Source organism: Balaenoptera musculus, chromosome 7 (assembly GCF_009873245.2).
Source record: "Balaenoptera musculus isolate JJ_BM4_2016_0621 chromosome 7, mBalMus1.pri.v3, whole genome shotgun sequence".
NCBI lineage: Eukaryota > Metazoa > Chordata > Mammalia > Artiodactyla > Balaenopteridae > Balaenoptera > Balaenoptera musculus.
The window spans coordinates 56754563-56781356 of NC_045791.1; the positions used below are offsets into that span (position 1 = coordinate 56754563).

At 34.5% G+C, this 26794-nt stretch overlaps 1 protein-coding gene across 3 annotated transcripts in view; it reads right to left on the minus strand.

Annotated features, from left to right (window-relative positions):
- LNPK (lunapark, ER junction formation factor) overlaps positions 1 to 26445 on the minus strand; it is a 92825-nt gene extending 66380 nt beyond the window's left edge. For 2 of the 3 annotated variants that reach the window (XM_036858041.1, XM_036858043.1), the window contains exons 1-5: positions 26314 to 26427; positions 20798 to 20887; positions 19118 to 19159; positions 18140 to 18327; positions 5483 to 5541 (exon numbers count right to left, since the gene is read on the minus strand). In XM_036858041.1, coding sequence (XP_036713936.1) covers positions 5483 to 5541; positions 18140 to 18327; positions 19118 to 19159; positions 20798 to 20824 — 316 coding nt within the window. In that variant the 5' untranslated portion in view covers positions 20825 to 20887; positions 26314 to 26427. Of the gene's footprint in view, positions 1 to 5482; positions 5542 to 18139; positions 18328 to 19117; positions 19160 to 20797; positions 20888 to 26313 lie in introns of all 3 variants that reach the window. The other variant, XM_036858040.1, reaches the window with a different exon arrangement.
- Positions 26446 to 26794: the final 349 nt, after the last annotated feature.

The following is a 26794-nucleotide window of genomic DNA, read 5'->3' on the forward strand; positions in this document are numbered from 1 at the left end:
GAAAAAAACTGCTGACATCTTTAAAGAGAATAGTCATCTTTAGTTAGATAAGACCAAGCCAAATATCTAACCTTTAGTGCAGAGATCAGCAAACTTTTTCTATAAAGGGCCAGACAGTAAATATTTTAGGCTTTATGGGCCAAAAGGCAAAGTTAGGTGAGCACTTTTAAAGGAGTAAACAAATTTCCACAAAACTTTCATTGACATAATACAAATATAATAATAATTGAGTTCAATTTTTTGTAACATAGGTCTACCAGTGAAAAGAATGGAATCTGGGGGGGTAGGTGGGGGGTAACATTTCACTTAATTGAGATTCAAAATTAGTGTCCCCCATCCTCAAAATTGATCACAAATGTCAATCTGTTAGTTTATCTGTAATGAGATTTCACACATTTTATTTTTGAAAAATTTTTTTCACACAGATAGGTGCTGCTAAATATTGAAATCAATCCACAATCACATGATTTTTAATTGAGCATATTCATTGTGTGAAAGGTATTTATAAAATTCTTTAGATTCTTCTCTTGATATTTGCCTTTTATCATGTCATTGCAAATTAATCACTTCCAGTTAAATGGATTTTGAAATACGGAAATTTCCTTTGTACTTGCATGAGGTCTGAAAAACACTGCTGGAATCGCAGTTTGAGCTCATATAATGTATCTGCTGCAAATCTGCGTGGGAATGGAGATCTTGTTTCTTAACTTTTCATAGCACTTTTTAAAAAATTACCTTTCGTCATTAAATTATTTGCTTTTCTAAATCACTTTATAGCAGTATAGGTTTCACATATAAGGACTGTTTTGCCTTGTACTCTTAGGTTGAATTCATTAAGAACCATTATCAAGTCTGCAGCAAAATCTAATTTCCAAAGCCAGTTCATTCTTAATGGTTGAAGGTGGTTCTTCTCATTCAGAAACATTTTAGTCTTGGCTCTGAGCTCAAAACATCACAATAAAACTTTACTACTACTACTAATCCATCCAACTGCTTGTATTTCTGATAAAAGTTCACATAACTGATGATGATTAAGTCCATGAGAGCAAATGAAGTTCCCCATTGACAATACTCGTTCAGTAATACATGATAGGTTCAAATATGCTCTGCAAGTACCTGCTGTTGAATAACACAGTGGATAACCACAGAATTTAAACACCTTACAGTTTCATGAGCTTTGTAAATTAATCCACTAAGCCTCTTTCTGCTTCACACATATTTTTACAACCAATAGTTGTAAATACATCTCAGTAGATTCCACTTCAGGTTGTACTAAATTAGTGTTTTTTCAACTTCTTTAAAAATGTTCTCTCCCAGAGTGTTCTACACAGACTGTTCACAGAGGCTAATTCTTTAGTCAGTTCAAGTCCAGTACTGATTCCTGAAATAAATTACAATTGAGCTGTATCAGTAACATCTGTCAACTCATCAAGAGTCAATGACAGGGAATTCCCTGGCACTCCAGTGGTTAGGACTTGGCACTTTCACTGTGGTGGCCCGTGTTCAATCCCTGGTCAGGGAACTAAGATCCTGCAAGCCTTGCAGCATGGCCAAAAAACAAAAAAAAAAAGAGCCAATGACAATCACTTGAAATAATTTTTTTTAAATGATCTTGTTTTTACATTAACTATGTTGCTTCCAGTGTTCTTAATTCTTCAAGCAATTGTTCTTGCTAAAAAGGCTACTAGCCAAGCAAGTATTTTCTCTAAACACATTTTTTCAGCTGCTGCAATTACACAGTTTAATTAACTCACCATTGGTAAATAGCTTTCTTTGCTTCACAAATAAGCGACTCATAAACTTACTTTTAAGTTCTATTTTCACTTCTTATTTTTATGAAGAAATTCTGCTACGATGAGATATTCCATTTTAAATGTTCTAATTTTTCTAACATTGCTTTTCTGTGCATTGGGAGTATCATGATGAGTACTTAGCATGATAGTCAATGTATATGTGTATTCTTTTAGTACATTTATAATGGCATTGCATAATAAGCACAATGCTTTGTGTTTTGATAATAAAATAGTCCATAATCCATTGTGCCTTAGAAGTGTAACATTCAAAGTCCAATTTTCTCTTCTTGTTTTTACATAATGAGTGTACACTGGTAATAATAAATAAAATAGTCACAATACAGCAATATACATGGCACATGAAATGCTGTCAAGTTATAACAGTGTCACTGTGATTTGTTGTGCATCCTACAATAGGCTGAAATGTTGAGAGTACCATACAGTCTGTCACAACTACTCAATTCTGCCATCATTGAATGAAAGCAGCTACAGATAACATAAATGAATGGATGTGGCTGTGTTCCAATAAAACAGAAATTTGAACTTCATTCAAATTTAACATGTCACAAAATATTACTCTTTGAATTTTTTCAATAATTTAAAAATGTAAAAACCATTCTTAGATCATGAGCTGTACAAGGTGGTGGGCAGGACTTGGCTCACAGGCTGTAGTTTGCCAATCCTTGTTCGAATCTATACTAGGTCCAACTTGTAAAACAAAGGAAATACAACTAACAGAGAACAAAAAGCAAGACATGATCAGTAGCTTCAGACTTAAAAAAAAAAAATATATATATATATATATACACACATATATGTACATATGGTACCTAACTTTATGCTAAAAAGAAGTGGAAGACTGCAAGACAATCTCTTATGAAGAGATTTTATCTACATGCAATACCTACGCAAATGAATTTGTACAATTTTTTTAAATGAAAGGATCTGTGAAATAAAATTTTAAAGCAAAAAACTCCTTTATATAATAAGCATGTCCTAATGTGCCTACTTGCAAGTCAAAATATTCACACATTTTCCTTAGAGAAGTGTTTCCAAGGGCTCTTTTAAAATAAATTTTCTTATATTTTTCACTATTTTGTTAGTTCCATGAGGTCAGAGATCATATCTGTTTTAAACTTCTTCTTGTCTTCCCGGCATCTACTATATTGCTAAATATCACTGGAAACAATGCCGTAAGCTTAATTTCTCTAATCTGATTAAAAGTATCAATATTTTTTAAAACCACAGCAAACATCATACTTAATGGTAAAAATTAAAAGCTTTTCCAACAAAATCAGGTGCTAGGCAAAGATACCTGCTATTCCCACTTCAACTCAATCTTATACTGGGTCCTAACCCATTAAACAAGGCAAGAAAAATAAAAATAGGAATTGGAAAAGAAAAATCAGTACCATCAGCCCACATGTACATAACACTTTACAATTTTTATATGCTTTCACACATAATATTATTAGTTAAAACTCATAACAGTCTTGCCAAAACAAATATTTGTTTCTAGTTTATAAACTAGCAAACTGAGGTTCAGAGGACTTAAACTTATTTGTAGGACAAAAAGATGGCTAGTGTGGCTGGAGCAAAGGTGAAAAAAGGAGAGTGGAAAGAGATGAAGTTAGAGAAATAGACATAAGCCAGAAAGGTGGAGTTAAAGTCAGATTTTACTCTGGTTGCAATGGGAAACCACTAGAAGAATTTAAGTAGGAGAGATACAAGATCTAATTTATACCTTAAAAATAGACTAGTTAGGAAACCACTGCAATAGTGCCAGCAACAGATGATGATGACCTGAATTAGAATTGTAGTAGTAGTAAAGAAAGTTAGAAGTGGTCATATTCAAGATAATTTTGCAGGTATAAATGAGAGAACTTTGAAGGGGAGGGAGAAATGCATTGTAAATTAAAGGGAATATGGAGTCAGGATGGGATTTTTCCCCCAGATGATTGTATTGAGACAGGATTACATGCCCAATAGGGACAAGCCAATACAAATAGATAATGCAAAAGAGATGCAGGTAGGGATAACTATAAGAGCAAAGTTCATGAGATGGTCAGAGTATCTAGAATCCAGAGCATAAATGAAAGGCTTAGCCAGAGATGGGATCAAGGTCGGTCTTCCAATTACCATGATGGATGACAGCATACTGAGTAACAGATGGGGCTAACTTTATGTTTTTGGTGGTGGAGATAGCGCTCACCTGTTTATATCTATTTTCTTCATGAAGTGAGACTATCAGGTGAGAGTGGCCAGGTAGATTTTGTGAAGTTTTGTTTATTTGTGGCTTCTGAATTTTTATTTGGTTGGTTGGTTTTATTTTTGTTTGGTTTGGTTTTGGTTTTGGGGTTTTGGTATGGTGGTGGGTATTAGTGATTTGAGGAGAAATACAGTGTCCAATAATACTCTCAAAGAGAAAAAAGTAAATTTACTAGGGAACTATAATAGGATTGTGTAGCAGTGTTGAGTGTTCATTTGATATTTGCAATCATAGATTTAAAGTGAGTCTAGTCAGCATGTTGTATGATTTTCCTCTAACAAATTCAGCTTTCCTGATGCAGACATAGACTAAGCATATAAATGTTTTTAACCAGGATATGGTTTTGCCAGTCACAGATTAAGCATATAACTGTATTTAAAGAAGGTATGGTTTGCCAGACAAGTAGAATGGGAAAGAGAGGCAAAGGAGTCAAGGGTGTCTAAAAGGGATGGTCATTGGTCTAGATCACAGAACCTTAACTGGGTCAAAGATAAGTCATACATGAGGAGGGCAGTTTGAAAGTCATGTATCTGCGTGAACCTTGTTTGGATCCTGAGTCAAACAAAATATTTTTTAAAGCAAATGACATTTGTAAGATAACTGGAAATTTATTATTTTTATATTTAATATTTTATATTTTTAAGAATTCTTTTTTAAGTATAATAATGTACATTGTTTACATAGTTTTTAAGTACATTATGGATAGATATATCTGGGATATACTTCAAAATAACAGAGATGGAGAAGTGGGTGGGGGTAAAAATGAAATAAGATTGACCAGGAGTTGATGATTGTTTAGGTTTTGTGATAGGTAATATGAGTGTTCATTATACTATTCAGTCTATTTTTGTATATGCTTGAAATATTCTATAATGAAAAGTTACAACAAGAAAAATAATCACATGTAAAGTTCATTTAAAATGAAATTTGCATACCTTGGGTTAATTATAACTCATAGTTTTAAGACCTGAATATCTTTAAAATCTGCACATATACAGAATACAGGAAAATTGTCATAATTTACATACTTCAATAAAAATAAAAGCCTAGGGGTTGTGAGCCTGAAGAGAATGATGCAATTAATAGAATAAATCAAAAGATGTTTAACTATATTTTACTCCATAATAACATGTTTTCTATAAAGATAATTTAATAAATATAATTTCTCTTCATTTAAAGAAATGAATTGTGTATTGTGTAAAAAAAATTCTAAATGGACAAGACAGAAATAACACAACTGAAAAACAGAACCAGTTTGATCATTCATAACCTTTCTTATACTTTACAGTAAACAGCTCTTCAATATTTACCACGTTGTCATTTCAATATACCATTTCACAACCTGTTATTCAATTACAAACCAATGCACCATAGATGGGTTTTTTTAATGTATTTATAAAAACTTCGAAATTAAACTTACTATTTCTTTCTGTTCTCTTGGAAAAGAAGAAAATAAGCACCGTTCTTATGCTCCAGATGCTATAGAACAAGCAAAATTCAGAAACAAAAACCATCATTAGGATACATGAATTAGAAGCCACATAAAATGAAAACAAACACACATTTCCAATTAGAGTTAGGGACATTGTATCCCTTTGTATTTTGAAAATCAAAAAGCACTCCTTTCTTTCAGAAGCCACCAGAAGTCTACCTGTGCTTTCAAAGGAGGAGTTCTCAATCTAAAATCCATGGACCTCCTGAGGGTCCCTCCAAATTGTGAAATTGCCTTTGTGTGCATAAGTGCATTTCTCTGGAGAGACCATTACCCCCATCATTCTCAAAGGAGTCTATGAATCCTCCAAAAGATTAAGAACAAATTATAAAATCCCTTCTTACTAGGTAAGCATCAACTCTAAAACTTTATCTATTCCCATACGTTAGGGAAAAACACATTTTGCAAATCCAAACCATTATACAAATGTAAGTTGCTACTCCTTCCCTGTTATTTAATATTAGAGGGATCTTCTCTACTAAATAGGATAAGCTATCTGGAGAAAAAATAAAATCTTACCATCAAGTAAATAACTGATAAGTAAATTTAGCTAAACATCGCCTTTCAAAGATTTTATGAAGGTAATTCTTTAGGCCTTGCATTAGTAAGTCGTCAAATGATACTAAAAGAATTAAAAGAAAATCAAAGAATGATCCTAATCACAAACTTGTCCAGGTCATCTCTTAAATTCAATGTAAATAAAACAAAATTCCCTTCTCCATAGAATATGGCCGAATAAGTATACAAACATTATCCATCATTTTATAAAAGAAATACATTGTATCTAAATGCAAATTCAGATAATAGGTATGAAAATTAGTTCTTCACTCTGAAATATATCATTGCTATTCTTAGGAATTAGCCTGCAAGGTCATCACCAGTGAACGCTGTCTCTTGGTATTCATAACTTTGTGTAGTCCTCTCTTACCAGTGTTGGTCTGTGTGACCAATAGCATGTCACTTCAAGATTAGGTTATAAAAATACGCAGTTTCCATCTCAGGCCTCTTCTTCCGCTTGCTTTCTTTCTCTCTCTTGGATTACTCGCTCTGAGACAAGTCAGCTGCTTTGACATGAGGACATTCAGGGAACTCTATAGAAAAGCCCATTTGGTGAGGAACAGACGTCTCTGGCAAACAGCCAGTGAGGAGCTAAAGCCTGCCAACAACTGCATGTGTGAGCTTAGAAGTAAATTCTCCAGCCTTAGGTAAGCCTTGAGATGACTATAGGCCCAGCCAATAGCTTAACTGCAATTTATATATGAAAAAAGACCCTGGGTCAGAACCATCAGCTAAGCTGCTCCCATATTCTGTCCCTGAAGAACTGTGAGAGAGAATAAACATTTGTTGTTTTAAGCTACTAAGCTCTGGGGCAACTTGTTACATAGCAATAGATAACTTGTACATGTTTTGGGGGTTGTTTGTTTGTTTGTTTATTTATGGCTACGTTGGGTCTTTGTTGCTGCATGCGGGCTTTCTCTAGTTGTGGTGAGTGGGGGCTACTCTTTGTTGTGGTGCACGGGCTTCTCATTGCGGTGGCTTCTCTTGCTGTGGCGCGCAGGCTCTAGGCACACGGGCTTCAGTAGTTGTGGTGCGTGGGCTCAGTAGTTATGGCTCGTGGGTTCTAGAGTGCAGGCTCAGTAGTTGTGGCGCGCGGGCTTAGTTGCTCCTTGGCACGTGGGATCTTCCCGGACCAGGGCTCCAACCTGTGTCCCCTGCATTGGCAGGCGGATTCTTAACCACTGCGCCACCAGGGAAGCCCCTACGTGTTTTTTACATGGTGATGATTTATTTTTATGATATGAAAACACCAAAATAACCAGTACCAGATTCCTACATGGTACTTGGACAACTATCTAAGCACTAAAAAAAAAAGACACTGGGCATTGTCCTTATCAAGGGAAGGGAGATGAGAAAAGAGGTTAAACATACCGCTCACAAGGGCTTTCCTGGTGGCGCAGTGGTTGAGAATCTGCCTGCCAATGCAGGGGACGCGGGTTCGAGCCCTGGTCTGGGAGGATCCCACGTGCCGCGAAGCAACTCGGCCCGTGAGCCACAATTGCTGAGCCTGCGCGTCTGGAGCCTGTGATCCCCAACAGGAGAGGCCGCGATAGCGAGAGGCCCGCGCACCGCGATGAAGAGTGGCCCCCGCTTGCCACAACTGGGGAAAGCCCTCGCACAGAGGCGGGGACCCAACACAGCCATACATACATACATACATACATACATACATACATACATAAAAAGAATGTAAGCAGACAAGAATAGCATTAAAAAAAAAAATTTTTAAAAAAACAAACAAAAAACATACAGCTCACAACCCTCAATGATCCTACAACAGTAGTAAAGTCCCATAATATTTCCCCATTGCAAACCCCCTGAAACAGTGGCAAGCTGAGAGAGATGATTTAGGAAAAAAAAGTATAGGGAAAGAAAACTGAGAACACAAGAGAAGGAGTTGCAGAGATAATGACTAAAATTCTGAAGGAAATCAGTAAATTTTCTTAAATGGTAGATTTTTTTAAAACATATATAATTTTCAAAGTATAAAAACTACAAGAATGGAAATATACTCCCTTACTTCACAATAAAACTCACTAATTTCCCTTTGTGGACAACAAATTCTTCTTTTGGTTTTTATCAGAACTACTGGTGGAGAAAATGAGCTATCAAATAATACACATTTCTAAGTGTCAAGCCTTCAAGACTTGAAAAGGTAGACTATAATAGAGTTAGTTATTCCTTAAGGCTAAATTAAATGAAATTCTTTTACATAATTCTTTAAAATAAAATTTAGGAAAAGAATTAAAGTACTTCAGGAATATGTGTTCTACTTATCCCAACAAAGATGTTGCTCTCCCAATAATTAAATATAATTTATGAAAATACAGCAACATGTTTTGTGAAGATATTAAAGATATTACTATTGACTCCTACTTTGAGAATAGTGGCATAATCTCCATTTCCCCCTTCTCTTCTTAGAAATCATCCAAACAGCAAGGAGACAAAAACAAAAACACAAATTCCTTTTCTGATAAAATTAAGATAAGCTAAAACTCAACCCTCAAAATATGTGGAAGCGTTCCCCAAAACAATGGAGCTCATGCAGAGGCTCAAAAGAGTAAAAGCAGAGAAGGAAAACTGCTTATCTCACTAAAAGGTAGGAAGATAAACTTCTCAAAGTGTAAAGCCTAAAACTCATGTTTATTACACTGAGAATAAGATACACATGCTACAGGCAGAAACTCCTAAGTTTGGTTCCAACAATGAAACAGAAAAGGCAGGGCTTAAAGAGAAATCACTCAGAAATGCCCTATTTACAAAGAATATTCTGTTTCTATGGCAGCAGGGGAGAAAAGTTTTGTACTATGAAAAATTTTATACACAGTTGCCTAACCCTATTGGCTGGAGAAGGATAAAAGCTGAACAAACTAACACACTAAATCCTGGATCATAAGGAAACTTCTAGATAGCCTAAATGTAGGAAGACCTGCCTCTATACTCTCACATAAACCTCTTACAAATAACTGGGCCAAAGCGAACATACCACATAGCTAGAGATTTTCTATTTAAGGTATAAAAACCAAAAGCAAAATAGAAAATTAGTTTCAAAACTTAGACCAACATCTTTCATCTCAATGAATGTAAATGAGCTAAACTCACTAGAGCAAAAGAAAAAGACTTTCAGACTGGATCATAAAATAAAAACCAACCCTATAATGTAAACTGACACCTAAAAACTGTTTTTTAAGGTTGAAAATAAAACAATGGGCAAAAAATATAGTAGGCAAATACACACAAAATAAGGGTTGTGATCTTAATATGCCACAAGACTGAATTCAAGACTACACCCCCACCAAAAAAAGCATTAAACTAGAAAAAGAAGGTCATTTTATAGTATTATAAAGGATGCAGTTTCTTTCCAACAAATAGAGCTGGAGCAACTGCACATCCACAGGCAGAAGAAAGAAAGAAAGAAAGAGAGGCAGAGAGGGAGGGAGAGAGAGAGAGAGGGAGGAAGGGAGGGAGAGTGAGAGAGGGAGGGAGGGAGGGAGGGAGGGAGGGAGGAAGGAAGGATGGATCTCAGTGTGAACCTCACATCTTATATAAAAAATTGGCTCAAAATGGCTTATGAACTTAAATGTAAAATGTTAGAAGGAAAAAAGCATAGCAAAAAAACAAAGAAAATCTTCAGGACCTATAGATACAGAGGGGTTCTTAACAACAAAAGCACAATCCATAAAAGGAAAATTTTAAATAATAAATTTGGCTCTGTGAAAAACCCTTTATAAGGATGAAAAGACAAATTACAGACTGAAAAAAAAATCTGCAAACCATATATCCAGCAAAGAAATTGTATCTACAATATATAAAGAACTCTCAAAACTCAACAGTAAAAAGACTAATTATCCAATTAGAAAAAAAGATGTTACCACTGGGGAAGGCTAGGTGAAGGGTACAGAGGACTTGCTTGTACATCTGTTTTTTCCAATTTCCTGTGAATCTATAATTATTTCAAAATAAAAAGTATTTTTTAAAGGATGTGCCTACAATGAAGATATAACAAGAATATTTACTCATCAAATAGAAAAGCATAACATTCATAAAGCAAAAGTAAAGGAAATACAGGGAGAAGTAGAAATATACTGTTATTAGGATACAGAAGACCTATTAACACAGTCAGGTAGTTTTCAATGATAGTACTAAACTCTGAAAAAAATATATATATATCTTCAAGTGTTCATGAAACACAGCAACTGATCAAATAGCATGCCACCAAAAAAGGTCTCAATAAAATCAAAGAAGTAGAAATATTATTAAACAACATTCTCTGAAAGCAATATAATAAAACTAGAAATAGTAACTAAGCCAAAAACCAAACATACAAACACACATTGCCACCTGGAAATAACTCTTAGATTATAAAAACTTTTAAAAAAAACTTTAAAAAAACTTTAAAAAAATGTAATGAAGTCTTAAAAATAACCAAAGTAAATACATATCACTACCTATCAAGACCTGTGGGATAAAACTAAAGCAGTCAGAAAAATACCATGGCCTCAAATACATGTGTGGTGTACTGTGTTAAGAAATAAGAATGAAAATAAATACATTAAAGCATCCATTTTGAGTTACAAGAATAAAGTAAGCCTACGGAAAAAAAAAAGAATTAATAAAAATAAGTAATTTTTTAAGCTGGTTCTTTGGAAGAAACAGCTAATAAAAACAACCAAAAAAGAATTACAAATATACAAAATAAGAAATAATAAGGAAGCAATAATCATAGCTACAAAGAAATTTTAAAAATCAATGAGACAATGATTATTGCTATTACAACACTATGCAAATACACTTTAAAACTGTAGAATGGTTAACAAAACTAACCTTGGAAGAGAGAGAAAGCCTAAAAAATTAACTACTATTGAATTTTAAAAGTTGTTAAGAGCTACCCTCTATAAAAAACACCAAGCCCAAAAGATTTCAAATGGAATACTACTAAACCTGTAAAGGACAGATAATGCTAGTATTATTTAAACTGTTCCAGAGCATTAAAAAAGAAAGAAAAGCTTCCTGATGTCCTTACAAAATGACTACAACTAAGAAAGTAGAAATTTTCCTAGAATTCAAGATTTCAATATTTGATTTCAATATTTAATATAATCTATCATTATCAAGAGATGTAAGATGAAAAATCACATGGCTATCTCCATAGATGATGAAACAGCATTTAACAAAATTCAACAATCTTTCTTGATTAAAAACAAAAAAAAACTAAATAAAATATAAATAGCTAGAAGATTCCTTAACATAAAATATATCTGTCTCAATCCAAAAGTCAGGATAATGCCCAATGGGGAAACATCAGAAGCATTCCCAAGGAACAAGTTAAGGATGTCGACTATTTTCTCTGTAACTTAACATTGTCCTGAAAGTATTAGCCAATACAATAGGCAAAGAGGAAAAAAAAATCTGAAAGGAGTCAAAAAATCTGAAAGGAGGTGGTAAAATTATTGCTATTTACAAATAATATGATTGTATACTTGGAAACTCTCAAAGAATCAACTAAAAAACTTATTAGAAACAATAAGACAATTATTATAGTTGAATACAAAATTAGTATAGAAAATCAATAAGTTCATATATACTATCAGTTCTAAGACATACTAAATACCTTAACTCACATTCATGAAATCATTCTTGTTGTTCTTTACTGAATGAAACCGATGCTATTTGAAATGTAAGTACAGCATGAATTTCTGTTAAATATTATCCAGTGACTTGCACTATAAAATTATAAAGGTGTTCTAACAGGAATAACTGGAGCCTCAATAAAACAGAATCATACTTTAGATTCAGTAAACATTTTAAATCCTTAATACTAAGTGCTTTTACTGTACTAAAGTTAAAAATGCTAAAAGTTAAAATGTAGCAGAATACCTAAAACTCAATCAATATAATAAAACCTTCCTCACTTTTACTAAAGGATTAACATTCCATAAACCTCTGATGATTTTTCACCAACCTTCATATAAAAAGGAATTTTTACTTATCTCGTCCTTTCTGCCAAATTTAAGTGCTTTCTTTCCAACAACTACACAAGCCCAATCCAATTTATTGAAATGTTTTTAAGGTGAGACTTAACAATATATAAAGCTAAAAATGAAAAGATACAGATCTCAATATTTATAACTATGTTGACAATTTTGTCAGTTTATTTAACCATCAAAGGCTTTAGGGAGAATTACCTTCACATTTAGACAAGTAACAATGATTTATTTTGGTATAAGGAACAAGCTTTATTTATTTATTTATTTTTTATTATTTGTGGGGGAGAGCTATAACTCAACACCATTTTCCCCCAATGATTTGAAATGCTATCTTTATCATATATAAAAACCACATATGATAAAAATTCCTTTTGGGATTTATTTCTGGATTCTTGTATCTCTTCCTTTGGTCTGTGTCTCTATTTAGACACTATCAAACTTTTAATTAATGAAGTTTTACAATGCATTTGATGCCTGGTAGACCTCTGCTTCTCATTCTGCTCCTTTTTTAGACTTTTCAAGACTATTCCTATGTGCTTATTTTTCCATTAAAAATTATGGAATAAGTGTGCCAAGATTTTTAAAGTATTGTTATTATTTTTATTGTGATCACACATTTTTAGATTAATTTAGGGAGACCCAATCTCAGAATAGGATTTGTTTTCCCATCCAAGAATAGGATTTGTCTCTTAATTATGTCTCAGTACATAATTTTTTAAGTACAGAATTATATCAAGTGAATATCTATATTTTAATATCAATATTATAAAAGGGATGCTTGCAAAATGATTTTCTTACCTACAAAAACTAAGAGTAAATATTCCCCTTGAGTAAATACCAAGAGATGTTCAGATACCTTCTCCTTTAAGAGCCAACTACAGTTGATGGGAGATACTTTGTATTATTATTAGAGTGCCATGAGACAAACTTTTAACTTTCCTGAAAAGGCTACAAATTATGTCTGTTAGCTGCCTAGCTGGATTGAGGAAATATATACCACAAACTGGTTGGGAGGAGGGGAAGTGGGAAGGAGGCATTCCCTGACAGTCCAGTGGTTAAGACTCCACCTTCCAATGCAGGGGGCCCAGGTTCAATCCCTGGTCGGGAACTAAGACCCCACATGCTGTGCAGTGCAGCAAAAAAAAAAAAAAAATTGTATAAAATCAAAGCTCTAACCTCAAACGGCTTTCAATTCAAGTAGAAAAGCAAGAAAGCAAAAAACAGGAGACAAAACCACATTCCTCAGTTCCTTGCTTAAATTTTTTCCCCTCAGATCTCATTTTAAGAGGAAAACACACATACACACGGAAAGAAAATATGGCCAAATCCTCTGGGAAGGTTAACATTTTATGCTAATTGGTCTCTGAAATGACCTTATAGAGAATGGAACTTCTAGAAAGTTATTATTTGTAAGAATAAGGTATCCAGGAATAAAAGTTTGTAAGATTGCTTGCAGAGTCAGTTAAGGGTAGAGACAAAGTTTATGGTTGTTCATTCTTAGAAAATGAGCCAACTCCCAAGATAATGCCTATCTGCCAGCATAATGCAGAAATACAAAAATTTAACTGTAAACCAAACCTTCCCTCACTATGGAGCACAATCTTAATTCCTATGAAATCACTTCACCATAATTTCAGTTTCAGTAACAGTTGAAAAGATCAGAGAGATATAAATATATTACTGAATATGAAAAGCAGAAAACCAATAGACTGGAATCTCACCAAGTTCCTCCCTATTACATCCTAAAAAGAAGACAAGACAAAATCTCAAAGCTTCTTAGGTATTGATACTCTACCATAAAAGATAATTAGGGGATAGTTATGATTAGGCAATATATGCTCAGTCCTGAATCCATGACCTCTCTGCCAGTAAAAGCATTTGGGAAACTTGGAATGCAGAGTAAACAGTCATTTTTTGCCATTACCAGGTAGATTTCTAAGCTTTACAATTAATGTAGACAGTGATGAGTAAAGCAATACCTTTTGTTGCTCCTTCTGCCTCCATTTCTTTAAGCAAACCCTGGTCTAGACCTCAAACTTTGTTTCCAAAGAAAAAAAGTCCAGGGGTAAGCTTGGGCGAGAGCTCACATTACACACAAAAGGCAATGTCCTGTGGTAAGTCTTCTTTCTGTTCACCACAACATCCACTCTCATGTTGTTGTATTCTATTTCACGCTTTTTTGATTGTCATCAATCAGAAGGACAATTCTATTCTTTGTTGGATAACTGGTCTATGCTTCCAAAAGTGAACAACAGCTCACTGAAATAGAAGCTGCAGCAGTTGAGAACCAGGTCACAGATGTGAATGAGACAAAGTGAGAAATGGCTCTGAAGCTTAACAAGCCAAGAAATACTAGATGCAGGTGATGCAGAACAGGCAGAAGGACACAGTAAGGATAACAAAGCTTCATACTCAAAAGAGTAGAAAGATCAAACTGAAGAAATAACACACATTTTTAAAGAAACTAAGTTTTTTTACTTTTAAAAACAATTAGTATATGATTTATGTGCAAAAAAACAAAAAAAAATCTTCTGAGTCACAATAGCCAATCACAATCTGTGCATAGGCATTAGAATTAGCACAGAGAGTTCCCTGTCAGGTATTCTTTTACAACTAGATAAAAATCTTCTATAATCAGAAAATCAATTTTTATATGGAAATGGATGTCAAATGGAGTTTTTTTAAGTATTTAAAGACATTTAAATCAACTAAACGTCTCACACTTATTCCCTTTCTAAATTTTTCTCCCTTCTTTTCATAAAAAAAAAAAATAGAAAGTTAACAAGGGAAAGGGGCTCAGCATTATGAAATCTGAGACTACACCTGGGATAAGAAGCATTCCAAAAGACTTCAAAAGAGAAGAAACATTTTTTAAATGGCAGAGACAATTATTTTGTAATATGCATGTACTCGATTTTTGGCTCTTTACCTACATACAAAGTTAAAATTGTATCAGCACCAGGAGTTCCTAAAGACTAAACCAAAAATGTTTACTATAGTAGTCCCAAAGAAAAAGATCCTACCCCACCCACCAATGTCAAACCAAAAAACCTAAGTATCACCCTGATTCCTCCTTTTCCCTTACCTTCCATTTCCTCCCATCAAGTTGTCTCAGTTTTACTTCCAAAATATTTCCAAATCATCTGTTCATCTCTACTGCCACTGGGCAGTCCAATCCGTCTTCATTTTTTATTAAACTTCTATAACAGCCTCCTAGCTGATCTCCCAGTTTCTATTCTTGCCCTCCTCTTACTCCATCTCCATAAAACATCACACACGATCTTCTTAGATCTCATCATGCCATTCTTCTACTAAAACCTTTACACACTTTCCATTTCACCCAAAATAAAATTCAGACTCCTCTCTGTGACCCTCCATGACCTAGATTGTGCAAGCTCACCTTCCTCTCCATCACACACTCCAGATATAGCTATGTTTTTGACCCTCGCGTAAGTCACACTCTCTCCTACTTCACAGACTTTGCATTTTCTGTTCTTTCTTCTTGGAATTTTTTTTTTTTTAATTTGAACAACACATTGATGTAAAAAATTCTAACAACATCAAAAAAAAGCATGTGGAAAGAAACAACTACTTAAAATTCCAACACCTGAGAAAATTACCATTATTATTTTGAGGATAATCCTTTCCTATATCTCTCTATGGATATATGTGCTATTACACACTGTATATATAAATACTCTTCCATATATTCCAACTCTTTCCATACTGGTTCTTTCTCATACTTCAGTTCTCAATTCAAATACCTCCTCAAAAGAGGCCTTCCAGGACCATCCTAAAGTATCCTATTCTTCTCTATCACATCACCTGTTTATTTTCTTCATTGCACTTATCTCTCTCTAAATTAACTATGTTTGTTTACTTGTCTCGTTTTTTGTCTGTCCAATCCCAACTGAATGTAAGCTCCCTACTTTCTCAATCACAACGGGCTAGCCCAAAACCTAACACATTGCAGGTGCCAAATATTTACTGAATGAACAGATGATGGCTTTGACTAATATTTATAAGCTGCCAAATCCTAAATTTATATCTCCCATTCAAATTTCTCTCCTGAGCTTCATAGTCATACTTAACCATCCCACTTGGCAGCTCTATCTGGATAGACCATAGGTATTTTGGTCTCAGTGGGTCAACTACCTGCTCCTCCTCATGTTGTTCCCTATTTAGATGAATGATGCTACCATCAACCAAATTTCCCAAGCCATGAACCTGAATTTTATCCTTGATGCAATTCTTCCTCTTCACCCCACATCTAACCAATCACCAAGAGCCTCTCCATATTACCTCAATTCTACCTCCTAAATCTCTTCAACCCATCCACTTCATTCAGCCCATCTGTTTCTCTTCAACGCTGCTACCACCACTCAAGTGCAAATCACCATCAATCGTTTCTCCCCTAGACAACTACAATAACCTTCTAACTTGCTGCTCCGCATCCATTCTTACTCCCCTCTAATTTACTCTCCATGCTGTAGCCTCACTGGTATCTTCAAGATAATGATATGATCATGTCATACTCCTTAAAAATCTTCAGTGGCTTCCCACTATTCTTAGATTAAAACCTACAATCCTTATCATGGACTATAAGGCCCACAAGAAATATCCTTCGTCTAACAATCCAGACTTTTCTCCATAATCCAGTCTTTGGCCTTCTTTCAATTCTTTAAACCTACCATGCTCTATCCTCCTTCAGGGTCTTCAAATATGCTCTTCCTTCTGCCTAAAACACTACCTACCATGTCACACCACCCTTGCTACACATACTTATCCTTCAGGTCTCAAACTCAAACATCACTTCCTCAGGAAGGCTGTGGTAGGCAGAATTCTAAAGATATCCCCCCCTCTCTCCCCAAGATTTCCATTCTCTGGTTATATTATTAAACAGTAATCTAGGTACTACCATGAAGGGACTTTGCAGATATAGTTAAGTATTACTCAGTTGATTTTAAGATAGGGAGATTAACCTAGATTATCCTGGTGCGTCTAATACCATCAGTTAAGCGCTTAAAAACAGAGGTTTCTCTCAGCCAAGGGCAAAATAGGAAATCAGAGAGATACAGCAGAAGTCAGTCAACACCCTGTTTGAGCCTGGAAGCAGATTCTCCCCCCTCAGAGACTCCAGGCCAGCTGATAACTATGATTTAAGCCTGCAAGACCCTAAGCAAAAAACCCACTCAAAAAAAAACAAAACAAAACCCAGTCAAACTACCTGGACTTCTTACCTACACACCTGTGATATATAATAAATGGGTGTTAAGTCACTAAATTTGTGGCAACAGTAGTAAAGAATACAAAGGCCCTTCCCTGACCTGCATGTCCACTCCAGACTGTGTTAGGGACCCATTATAATATTCATTATACATTTTACTTAATTTAATGTATGCAGTCTAAGATCTGCAGTCAAAGGTTCTGTATTTTTGTGTACCATACACCATTATAATCCAACATGCACCCAATTGGTACCTATAAATGTTTGCTGATTGAATGAACAAATTTTTCATTCAACTTTCTCTCAAAATTCTCAATCATTCTCAATCATTCTCATCTCAATTCACACCTCCGGTAAGTGCTGTATTACAAAATATTTCTGTAATAAGGGTCAATTGCTTTATAGCAGTTACTAAAAAGAGGGGAAGGGTGGGATGAATGGAATACATTCAACATGGGGCAGTTGTTCTTTTTGTTTTACAAGTCCTTCCTCACTTGCCGCTACCCACAATCTGAAATGCCTACTCCATGCCCAATACTCCTAGGGAGCATGAACATGTATTAGAGAATCACAAAAGATTCCGTACGGAGCCATTATTACTAAGTCACTGGGTCATATTCTTCAAGTATGTTGGATTGTAAATAAAGGTTTAAAACAATTGTTCTACTTTTTAAAGAAACAGTTTTCAAACTGCAAAAAAATGCAAATTTATTCAATCTGCAACATTATTATTTCATAATAAAAAGAAACTGACTATATTAAAACTATCTAGTCAGGAAGAGGAAAAGTCAACAAAAAGAACATTTTACTTACATTAACGGGAAAGCAAAAAATGGGAGTGTCATGGCAAGTCTTGCTGTAAATTCATCGGGAAGGTACCATAAGTATACAATTAAACATGTAAACAGATAGAGAATTGAAGAGTAGAGAATTAATCTTCCAACCCATAATTTTTGTAATCTCTGATTTTTTTCCCTAAATTCTTCCAATGCTTGAATTTCCTGTGAAGAGAAAGTTATTATGTATTATTAAATCTCAAATTCATAAAGAAATTAAAATGGTAAAAAAAATTTTAATATGATAGAGAGGTTATAAAGAACTCTTAAAAATTCAATGAAACATAATACCTTAATATTTTAAACAGAACATAATATGAAAAAGAAAATTAAAAATGAAGTTAAAATATATGAAAAATGTCTATTATGATTTGACAAATCTTTTTTTAAATTCAAAATTAAGACATTTAAAAATAATATTTGATAACTTATCAAATTAGCAAAGATCAGAGGTATAAAATTGACATCAATAAACAGTCTTTGTTAAATCAAACAAGTAATAATTCTCCCTGTATAAGGCCTAAAAAAAAAACTCTGACTATAAAAAGAATTAATAAAAATTGAAACAGTGACCCATACTAGATTCTTTCAATCCATTCATCACTCTCAATATTCTCAAAGAATAACCATTTTTTATGATAGAAAGTATAAAAAGCTGTGAAGTTTGCAAACTGATACAAATAGTTGCAGACTATTTTATAATCTACTTTGTCCTATCCGTAACATTGATTTACACCATGCTGTAGATCAAATTTCATTCTAACATTCACTATTACCTGACACAGACTTCTTAGGTCACTGATAGACTTTGAATTTTAACATTAAAGTTCTCAGGCTTACTCTATATCACCTCTAAATTCCCATACCAGATCTAGTCTCCAAAGTAATATGTACTAAAATAATATTTATATAACACCTAATATGAATTAAAACACCCCAGAGCCAAAGAACATACCTTATCTATATTTTCCAGAACCTCTACAGTTGAAGGTTTTGTCTGTTATAGAAACAGAAATAAGAGACAGCATTAAAACTTGTTATTGCTAACTTAGAAACACTTTGACTTATATAATCATAAAAGAACATTTTAATCCAAAATTAAGTTTTTTCAATGTTATCAAGCAATATGTATTCCTGTTTTTTTACAAATGAGATTTAGACTTAAATAAAAATTATAACTATAAACAAAATTACACAAGACTAAAGAAATAAGAAATAAGATGTACCTACTTAACTTATTTTTAGTCCTAGAAGTACTTTCAACTCTGATAGCTCAATTTTTACCATCCTTAACCAACCCCAATAAAACATACTTTTATTGAGAGAAAATTTGTTTAAATTTTCCTCTAAGAAAAATTTTCTTAGATATGATTATTCAAAAGAATTCTATTAAGTTACTATAAATTATTAATTCTATAATAATTCTATTAAATTATTATAATTATAAATTCTATTTAAAAATTCAAGACTAAAGATGGTCTGATTTACTACTGCTAAAAGTTCACTTAGGACTCTGGAGGTCGAAAATCAATAGGTTACCTTCATTCTGAATTCCTAAAGTACTTTTCTGAAGATCAGATTTTTAAAGGGCGCCTAAGAATACTTCATTATTGCAGAGCTTGTTTGTCAAAGATATTTTTTTATATCACCTAGAATAAAAACCAGCCAAAATGGCTCATACAACATTTGAAAAAAGTAATTACCAATTATATACTCAACCATCTAAGAGGGTAATGATTATCAATTCATTGTAGCGCCCACAGGAGTTGTTAACATTAGGTTGAACCACATGAAATTGCTGTTTATGTAGTCAAAACTGGCAGTTTCATATGGTTCAACCTAACAAGAAAGACAAAGGAAGAATAGATAAATTTGATTCTCAGGCAGAACTGTAATAAGGTTTTAAAGGGGGGTGGAGGGTGTCAATGTAATGCCAATCCAAAACAGAGCACCTCCAGTAATAGTCCAAAAACTAAATTGTGTACCAAGTATTGCTAGACTCCATTGTTATGGTAAAAAGGAGTCAAAAAATAAGCAAAGTAGTTGTCCTAGACTACATTACCTCCTCTTATATTAGAGAAGAGCATTGACCAGAATGTTTTATATTTTATAGCTCTAAATTTGAGATACTTCCTCTAAAGACTTAGCCAATAAAATCAAACTATATTTTTAATTTTGTTTAACCTATTAATTCCTAAAAGTATACCTAGTGTGACTTTAGTAAATATTTGTGACAAGCTTTAAGCAAAAAGATATAGCCTATAAAAACATAAATATTGTATAGAATACTTAATTTCAACTATCTTTCAAGTAAGATTGAAATTTAGGCAGTATGAAAACAAGAAAAGATAACCATTTGTACACGAATGTATAAACAGAGAAATAAAAATAATTCATAGGTCAACGTGAAATAATTCTGTTAAACAGAGACATCAGACACCTATATAGCAAGTAGAACCATTAAAGTCCAAATAAAAAACTAATTCATAAGAGAAGAAAGAAAAAATATTAAATAGAGTTAGGGATTATATTAAACTACTACTCAAGTCTACACCACAAAGGAGACCTTTACAAATAGCTTTATGTGACACTTCTGTATTAGACTAAGAACTGGCTGTAAAGAAAAGTAACTTACCCTCCATCGAGAAAATAATCCACCCATTTTTTTATTTGTAGAAACTGGGCACAATGATAAATATCATCAGTTGTCCAAAGGAATTCACAGCTAGAAATAAAGCAATTATTTTTAAAATTTAAGTTAAACATACAGCATATTCACTATAAAATTTAGATGTTGCAATACTACCCAAAAATACTATAAAATATTAATTTATTTGGACTCCACTTATGTGGAATTTTAATTCAGACAGTCTTGCAGACAGTCCACCTTTTAAAAATTCCTTTCTTCCAAGCCAAAACATATTTAAAAGTGAAAATAAAGCTGGAAAGACTTAAGCAGCAAGGCATTTTAAAAGTGTATATTCATACCATTTTGCAATTTTCTGTTCCTTAAAGTAGGTCCCTTATATTGTTCTTCTAAGAAAAATTCTGCTGTACTACTTTCATTCTACATTCTTAGATACAGTCATTTCTATCATTCAGCTGTCTCCCAACTAAACTAGTTATTTGGAATTAGGGGTGCTCTACAATGTTTAGAATAACATCACCTTACAATAATAGAAAGCCAACAGGATTTTGAGTAAGAAAATAAGGGTTATAAAGCTACCTGTGACAGTGAGCATATCATTTAATGTTTCTGAGCCATAATTTTCTTTTCTGTTTATTAAAGTTAATAATACTACCACTTTTCACAGGATAGCCTTTATTATTACCATTTTCAGACAAAAAAATTAAGTGGAAAGAAGTTTAGTGATTCACCCAATAGCTCAGAAGAAACATTACCCAAAGCCACTCTATCTTCAGACTTCTGGTCTGTTCACTACTGTTCAACAACCAAATAAACATTTCTTTCTGAAATTGTGTCTAAGTCCCTCAAGTTAAACTGTCATGTCAGCTAGTTGTATCTCATATCCCCTTCTTTTAGTTGTTTTTCTATGACTCTCAAATGTATTAAATATTACCATACATATAAAAATGTATCAGCAATATTATATCCTAAATCAATTTACCAGTCAATAGTTATATAATTTTTAATTCTTTTAAACTGAAATAGTGAAAGTATATTTTCAAACTTACATATTTTTACCAGGTTACAGTTATATACTACCAATGTATAAAACTGCTTCATTTCCACCTAAAAAAAGTTAGGCCATAATTCTTACATTTTTTTAAACCCATAAATGTAATCACAAAATAATGCCAGTACAAAGTAAGTACATTCACTCTGCAATACTATTTTTAGGTTGGAATTAGCATCAGGCATGCCTATCTTGAACTTTCTTGGTTAGAGAAGTAACAAAAAGCCTAATTATGAAACACACAAAGTGATTTTTACAAACAGAAATACCTATAATCTGTCCTGAAAACTTCTTAAGTTTATAAATGTAATCAATGTTATAAGTCACATTTAAGTTGCAATCTAAGTATTATTAATCCTTCAATAGTAAATCAGTATTCAAATTTCTAAAGTGTGGTTGTAGGAAATCCAGGAACTTTAATGAATAAAAGTATAAATTTTTGAGTTAAGACATTAACTAGATCTTAAAACCTTAAGATGCTAAAAATCACCAAGAAAGGTGGCTGGGAAGGGAAGATTCAGAGGAACCACTTAACTTGTGTATTTTCAAAGTATACATTATGCCATGTATACGTTGAATGTATGTGCTATACATCACTATGTATGGTGTATAGCACAGTGTTTTGTACACAACTGACCTACACATTTTGGTTTGAAACAGTTTATAGCTATCACAAATCAGAATTTTTAATATTTGAAAGTAATGACAACAATAATATCATTTAAACACTTGGTAAGGACTTAATCTTCTAGCAGGCCCTAAAACAAATGCTTTTCATGAATTTTATCATTTAGATACTACTATCACTCTATTTCACAAATGCCAAAACTGAGTCTACAGAAATGAAGTAATTTGCTAAGTTCCCAAAGACAGTTAAGTAGCAGAGCCAGACCCAGTATTTTAGTTTTGATTTTTTAAAAAGCAACAAGTTAGGGGTAGTGACTTAAGAGATACAAACTTCTATGTATAAAACAAGTAAGTTACAAGGATATATTGTATAGCACAGGGAATATAGCCTATATTTATAACTATAAATGGAGTAAAATCTTTAAAAATTGTAAATCACTATATTATACACCTGAAACTTATATGATATTGTAAATCAATTATAGCTCAATAAAAAAGACCAAAAAAAAAGCAACAAGTTACTTCTAATAACTCAAAATCAGAAATTAAGTCTTTCTGTAGATTAGATCGGAATATTTATATATAAAATATATAAAAGCACCTCAGACATTCTCAAATAGCTGGTAAACAGAGCTACTGAAGTGGAAAGTTATAAACATAAGACACAGGGTTAGTACAGTGTATCATGTAGCCCAATTCCTTCATCTGATTAAATCTGAATGCTTAAATCTGCATGGAAGAGAAGCTAAATGACATGCCAAAATCATGCAGCTCCAGCTAGGGGCAGAACTGGTGCTAGAAGTCTGCAAGTACTGCCTCTACTTGTTTACTGCACGTCACTTTTAAAATAGGTGTAATATGAAATGTATGCATAATATTACAATTAATACTAACTTTGACATCAACTATTTGCTTGGAGAATTGTTTTGGTGTTAATGAAACAAACTACATAAGATCCCTTTAAGATCCCTGAAGCAGAGAACTGTGCTTCTAAATTTGTCCTCTAGAACAACACACTATGGTACTAGTCATTAAATGCCATATTCATCCTTTCAGGTTCATAATCAAAGAGCCAATCAACCCTCATTGTCCCAACATTTTTTCTATCAAATTCTGGTATTTGTTAGGGAAGCCTGATTTACTATAATACACATGTATAAGTAGTACTTTCCAACAGATACAAAAGCATAACAAAATTAAATAAATCAACTATTTCTCTACAACTTTAATTTCATACCTCTTCTATTTCCAAACACTTTTTCCCTCCTTGCCACCTGAACATCTTAACTCCAATTCCTGTGGCCCATTACTATGAAACCTTGGGCAAATAAATAACTTAACCTCTCAGTTACTCATTATCTTCATCTGCAAAAGAACAATAGTTAAGAACCCTCTCAAATGTTGAAAAGCTTAAACAGCATAATGTATTCTAAAGTACTTACAACAGTGCCTGACACATACTAATTTCTCGATACAAATTGTTTTTACTGCTGTGGTTGCTGCCCTTTTCTAGTCCATCTCTGCTTCCTTTCAACACATGGAAAATACATGGGAATCAAATAACTAGCATTTCTTTCTGAAGCATAAATCAATTTGCTTGCCCTTGAGTGGACAGATGGTTCAATCTCAAGTGGCCTGTTCCAAGAAATCTTCCGTGAACGTGTATAAAGAGTCTCTTTCCACTCTGATATCACAATGGGACCTGACATGACCTTAAGAGCTGGGTGCATCTAACGTGTTTTTCAATAAATAATAACACCCACCATATTATTTGAATGTTTTCTACTAACTGCTATTCACACTCAGGTTTAGGTGTCAGAATTTGAAATCTTGGGATGTGTTATTCTCAAATTTTCAGCTTACTTCAAGTCATATTGAAATAATGGAATAAAAAAGGTCTTGATTTAAAATATGACTCAACCACATACTAGTTACGTGATCTTGGATAAACTAAACTCTCTAAGCCTCAGTTCAGCATTTGTAAAGCGGTGAAAATATCTACATCTACGCTTCACAGAATTGTTGCATGAGTTAAATGAAATTATATATCACTTGGTAATGAAATAATAAGTGTATAATAAATTATAGATATTATTACTACTATTACCAGAAAACACATGTAGTATGGCAATACTTCTCATATGGAACACATTTCTTTCTAACTTCTTATGAAGAAACTGTTTCATAATTTTAAAATTGGAAAATAAAGTTAGTTTGTATTTTAACTGAAATTGTATTGCTCTCATTTTCTCCAGTATAAAAAATAAAACAAAATACTCTGAAGACTCTTACATTAAAATAACCTTTAACAGCAAAGTAAGTTTAGTTTTATGTTTATCAAGTTCCAAACTTAAGTAGAAACTATTGTCACCATCAACAGTACCTCTATAACACACTGGACTATTCAATTTGAGATTAAAAGTGTTTGTTCTAGAACTCTAAGTTTCAAATATCCTAACAGAAAAGACAATTCTGAAATATCCCAAACCGCCACATTTATTGCTCAAAAATAAAATTACTGAAAAGAAGTACATCTCTAAAAGCACTTTTATTATATAATGATTAAGTTCTGGTCTTCATGGTAAGTCAATGCTCATTCTGAACTAAATACTACCAAAAAATGACTATTTGATTGTAAAGGTTTCTCCTATAAATCATACCTGTTGTAAGCCATATAATTTCTTCCATTTTTTATTCTTTCAAGTTAATAATATGTAAACACTAAGGTTTTTAACAGCAATGGGTTGATGCCAGTAGATGACGGAGAAACTTGAAATTCTAATTTTAAATGTTTAAAAAAATGTGTTGAAAATCAACTTAGTCCTCCTAAAATGAAACCACGGGGGCTGTTGAAGACAAGAGATTAGCATTCCCTGCCAGTTTGAACATATGCCTAAAACCAAGTTTACTCACATCCACACAACCCGCTGTTGAATTTTGTGTGGTGACAATTTTGTCAATGGTGACACCCAGGCCACTGAGAAAGGAGAAGAAAGTCGACACTAGGCACCACAAACCAGAAGCCTACTGGGAAAAGCGGAATATGGAAAATTCAGTGAGTCACAAATTTTACTTAGTAGAGTGAGGGCACCATCAGCAAAACTGAGTGCACCAATCCCAACTCTTTCTCAATCCCCTTACACTGTATTCAAGAATTAAAACTATGATGTAGTTTAGATTTGCTCTTCTCCTTCTGCCATGCCTATGACACCCACGCAATCTCGCCCTTCCCTCCACCCCACCATTGCTCAAAAAAGGAATACAGTCGAAGAGAGGCTTCTCTAAGCAGCATACAATCCACGCCCACACGCCTGGGCCGAGCAGCGTGACACTGACAGTTTTCGGTCCCTCCCGATCTCACCAACTCGTGGCGCCTCCGCACAACTCAGCAAAAGACAAGGGTAGAACCCACTCAAAGCGATGGCTTAGTGTAGGACCTTCTGACCCTTCGACCGAACAGGGAGGTGGGCCAAAGAGACGATGCTCAGCTCAACCCAGTCACTGCCCCCCTTCCCCGTCCCGAATCTCCGAGAAAAGGCTGGGGAACCAACTCCCCTCGGGGAACAGAAAGGGGTCTCCAGCACTCCAGAGCCACCCCTGCCACTGTGCTGGGAAACCAAGGGGATCAGGCGGCGAGACAGGGTCAGCGCGCAGCCGGGCAGGAGCTCGACTAGCCGCCGCCGCAGAGCTCGTAGGCCACTCGGCGTGGGGCGGAGGCGCCCAGGAGAGGCAAGCGGGGGAACCCGAAGCGTATTTCCCAGGGAAAAGCTCAGCGCATCTCCCCTCTGCCGAACCCTTCCAACGGCCCTCATTTTGACCCCTCTACCTTCAAGTAGAAGCGGGCAAAGCCCGGCGCTGGCGTCCAGCTCTGCCAGCTTCGGCCGCCACAGCTCAGCCCGCTCCCGGAGCAGGCAGCAGCCGCCACTGACAGAGCGATGGGCTCAGCCAACTTCCCATCAAACCCCGCGCTCCCGCCGTCGGCCAATCCGCGCCGCAGCCGGCGCGCGGCGCTCCCCCGTCACGTAACCGTGACCGGGGCGGGCAGTTGGGGGGCGAGGCCGGTGGTTGACCCGAGGACTTATGTCCCTATGGCTTCCGCGGCAAAATAGGATGCTCGTCGTCGCGCCTCACAGGTGGACTGTCATTTATTATGACTCTTACCAGTACAGTTACTTCTTACTCCTCCTCTGCCTCCTTCTTTTCTTTTAGAGCCCGTTCTGCCAAGGCTTACCGGCGAAAGAAAACACCGAAATTAGTCCTGATGGTCCTAGACGGCCGCGGGAGAGAAGAGTGCGCTTGGGTGGAGG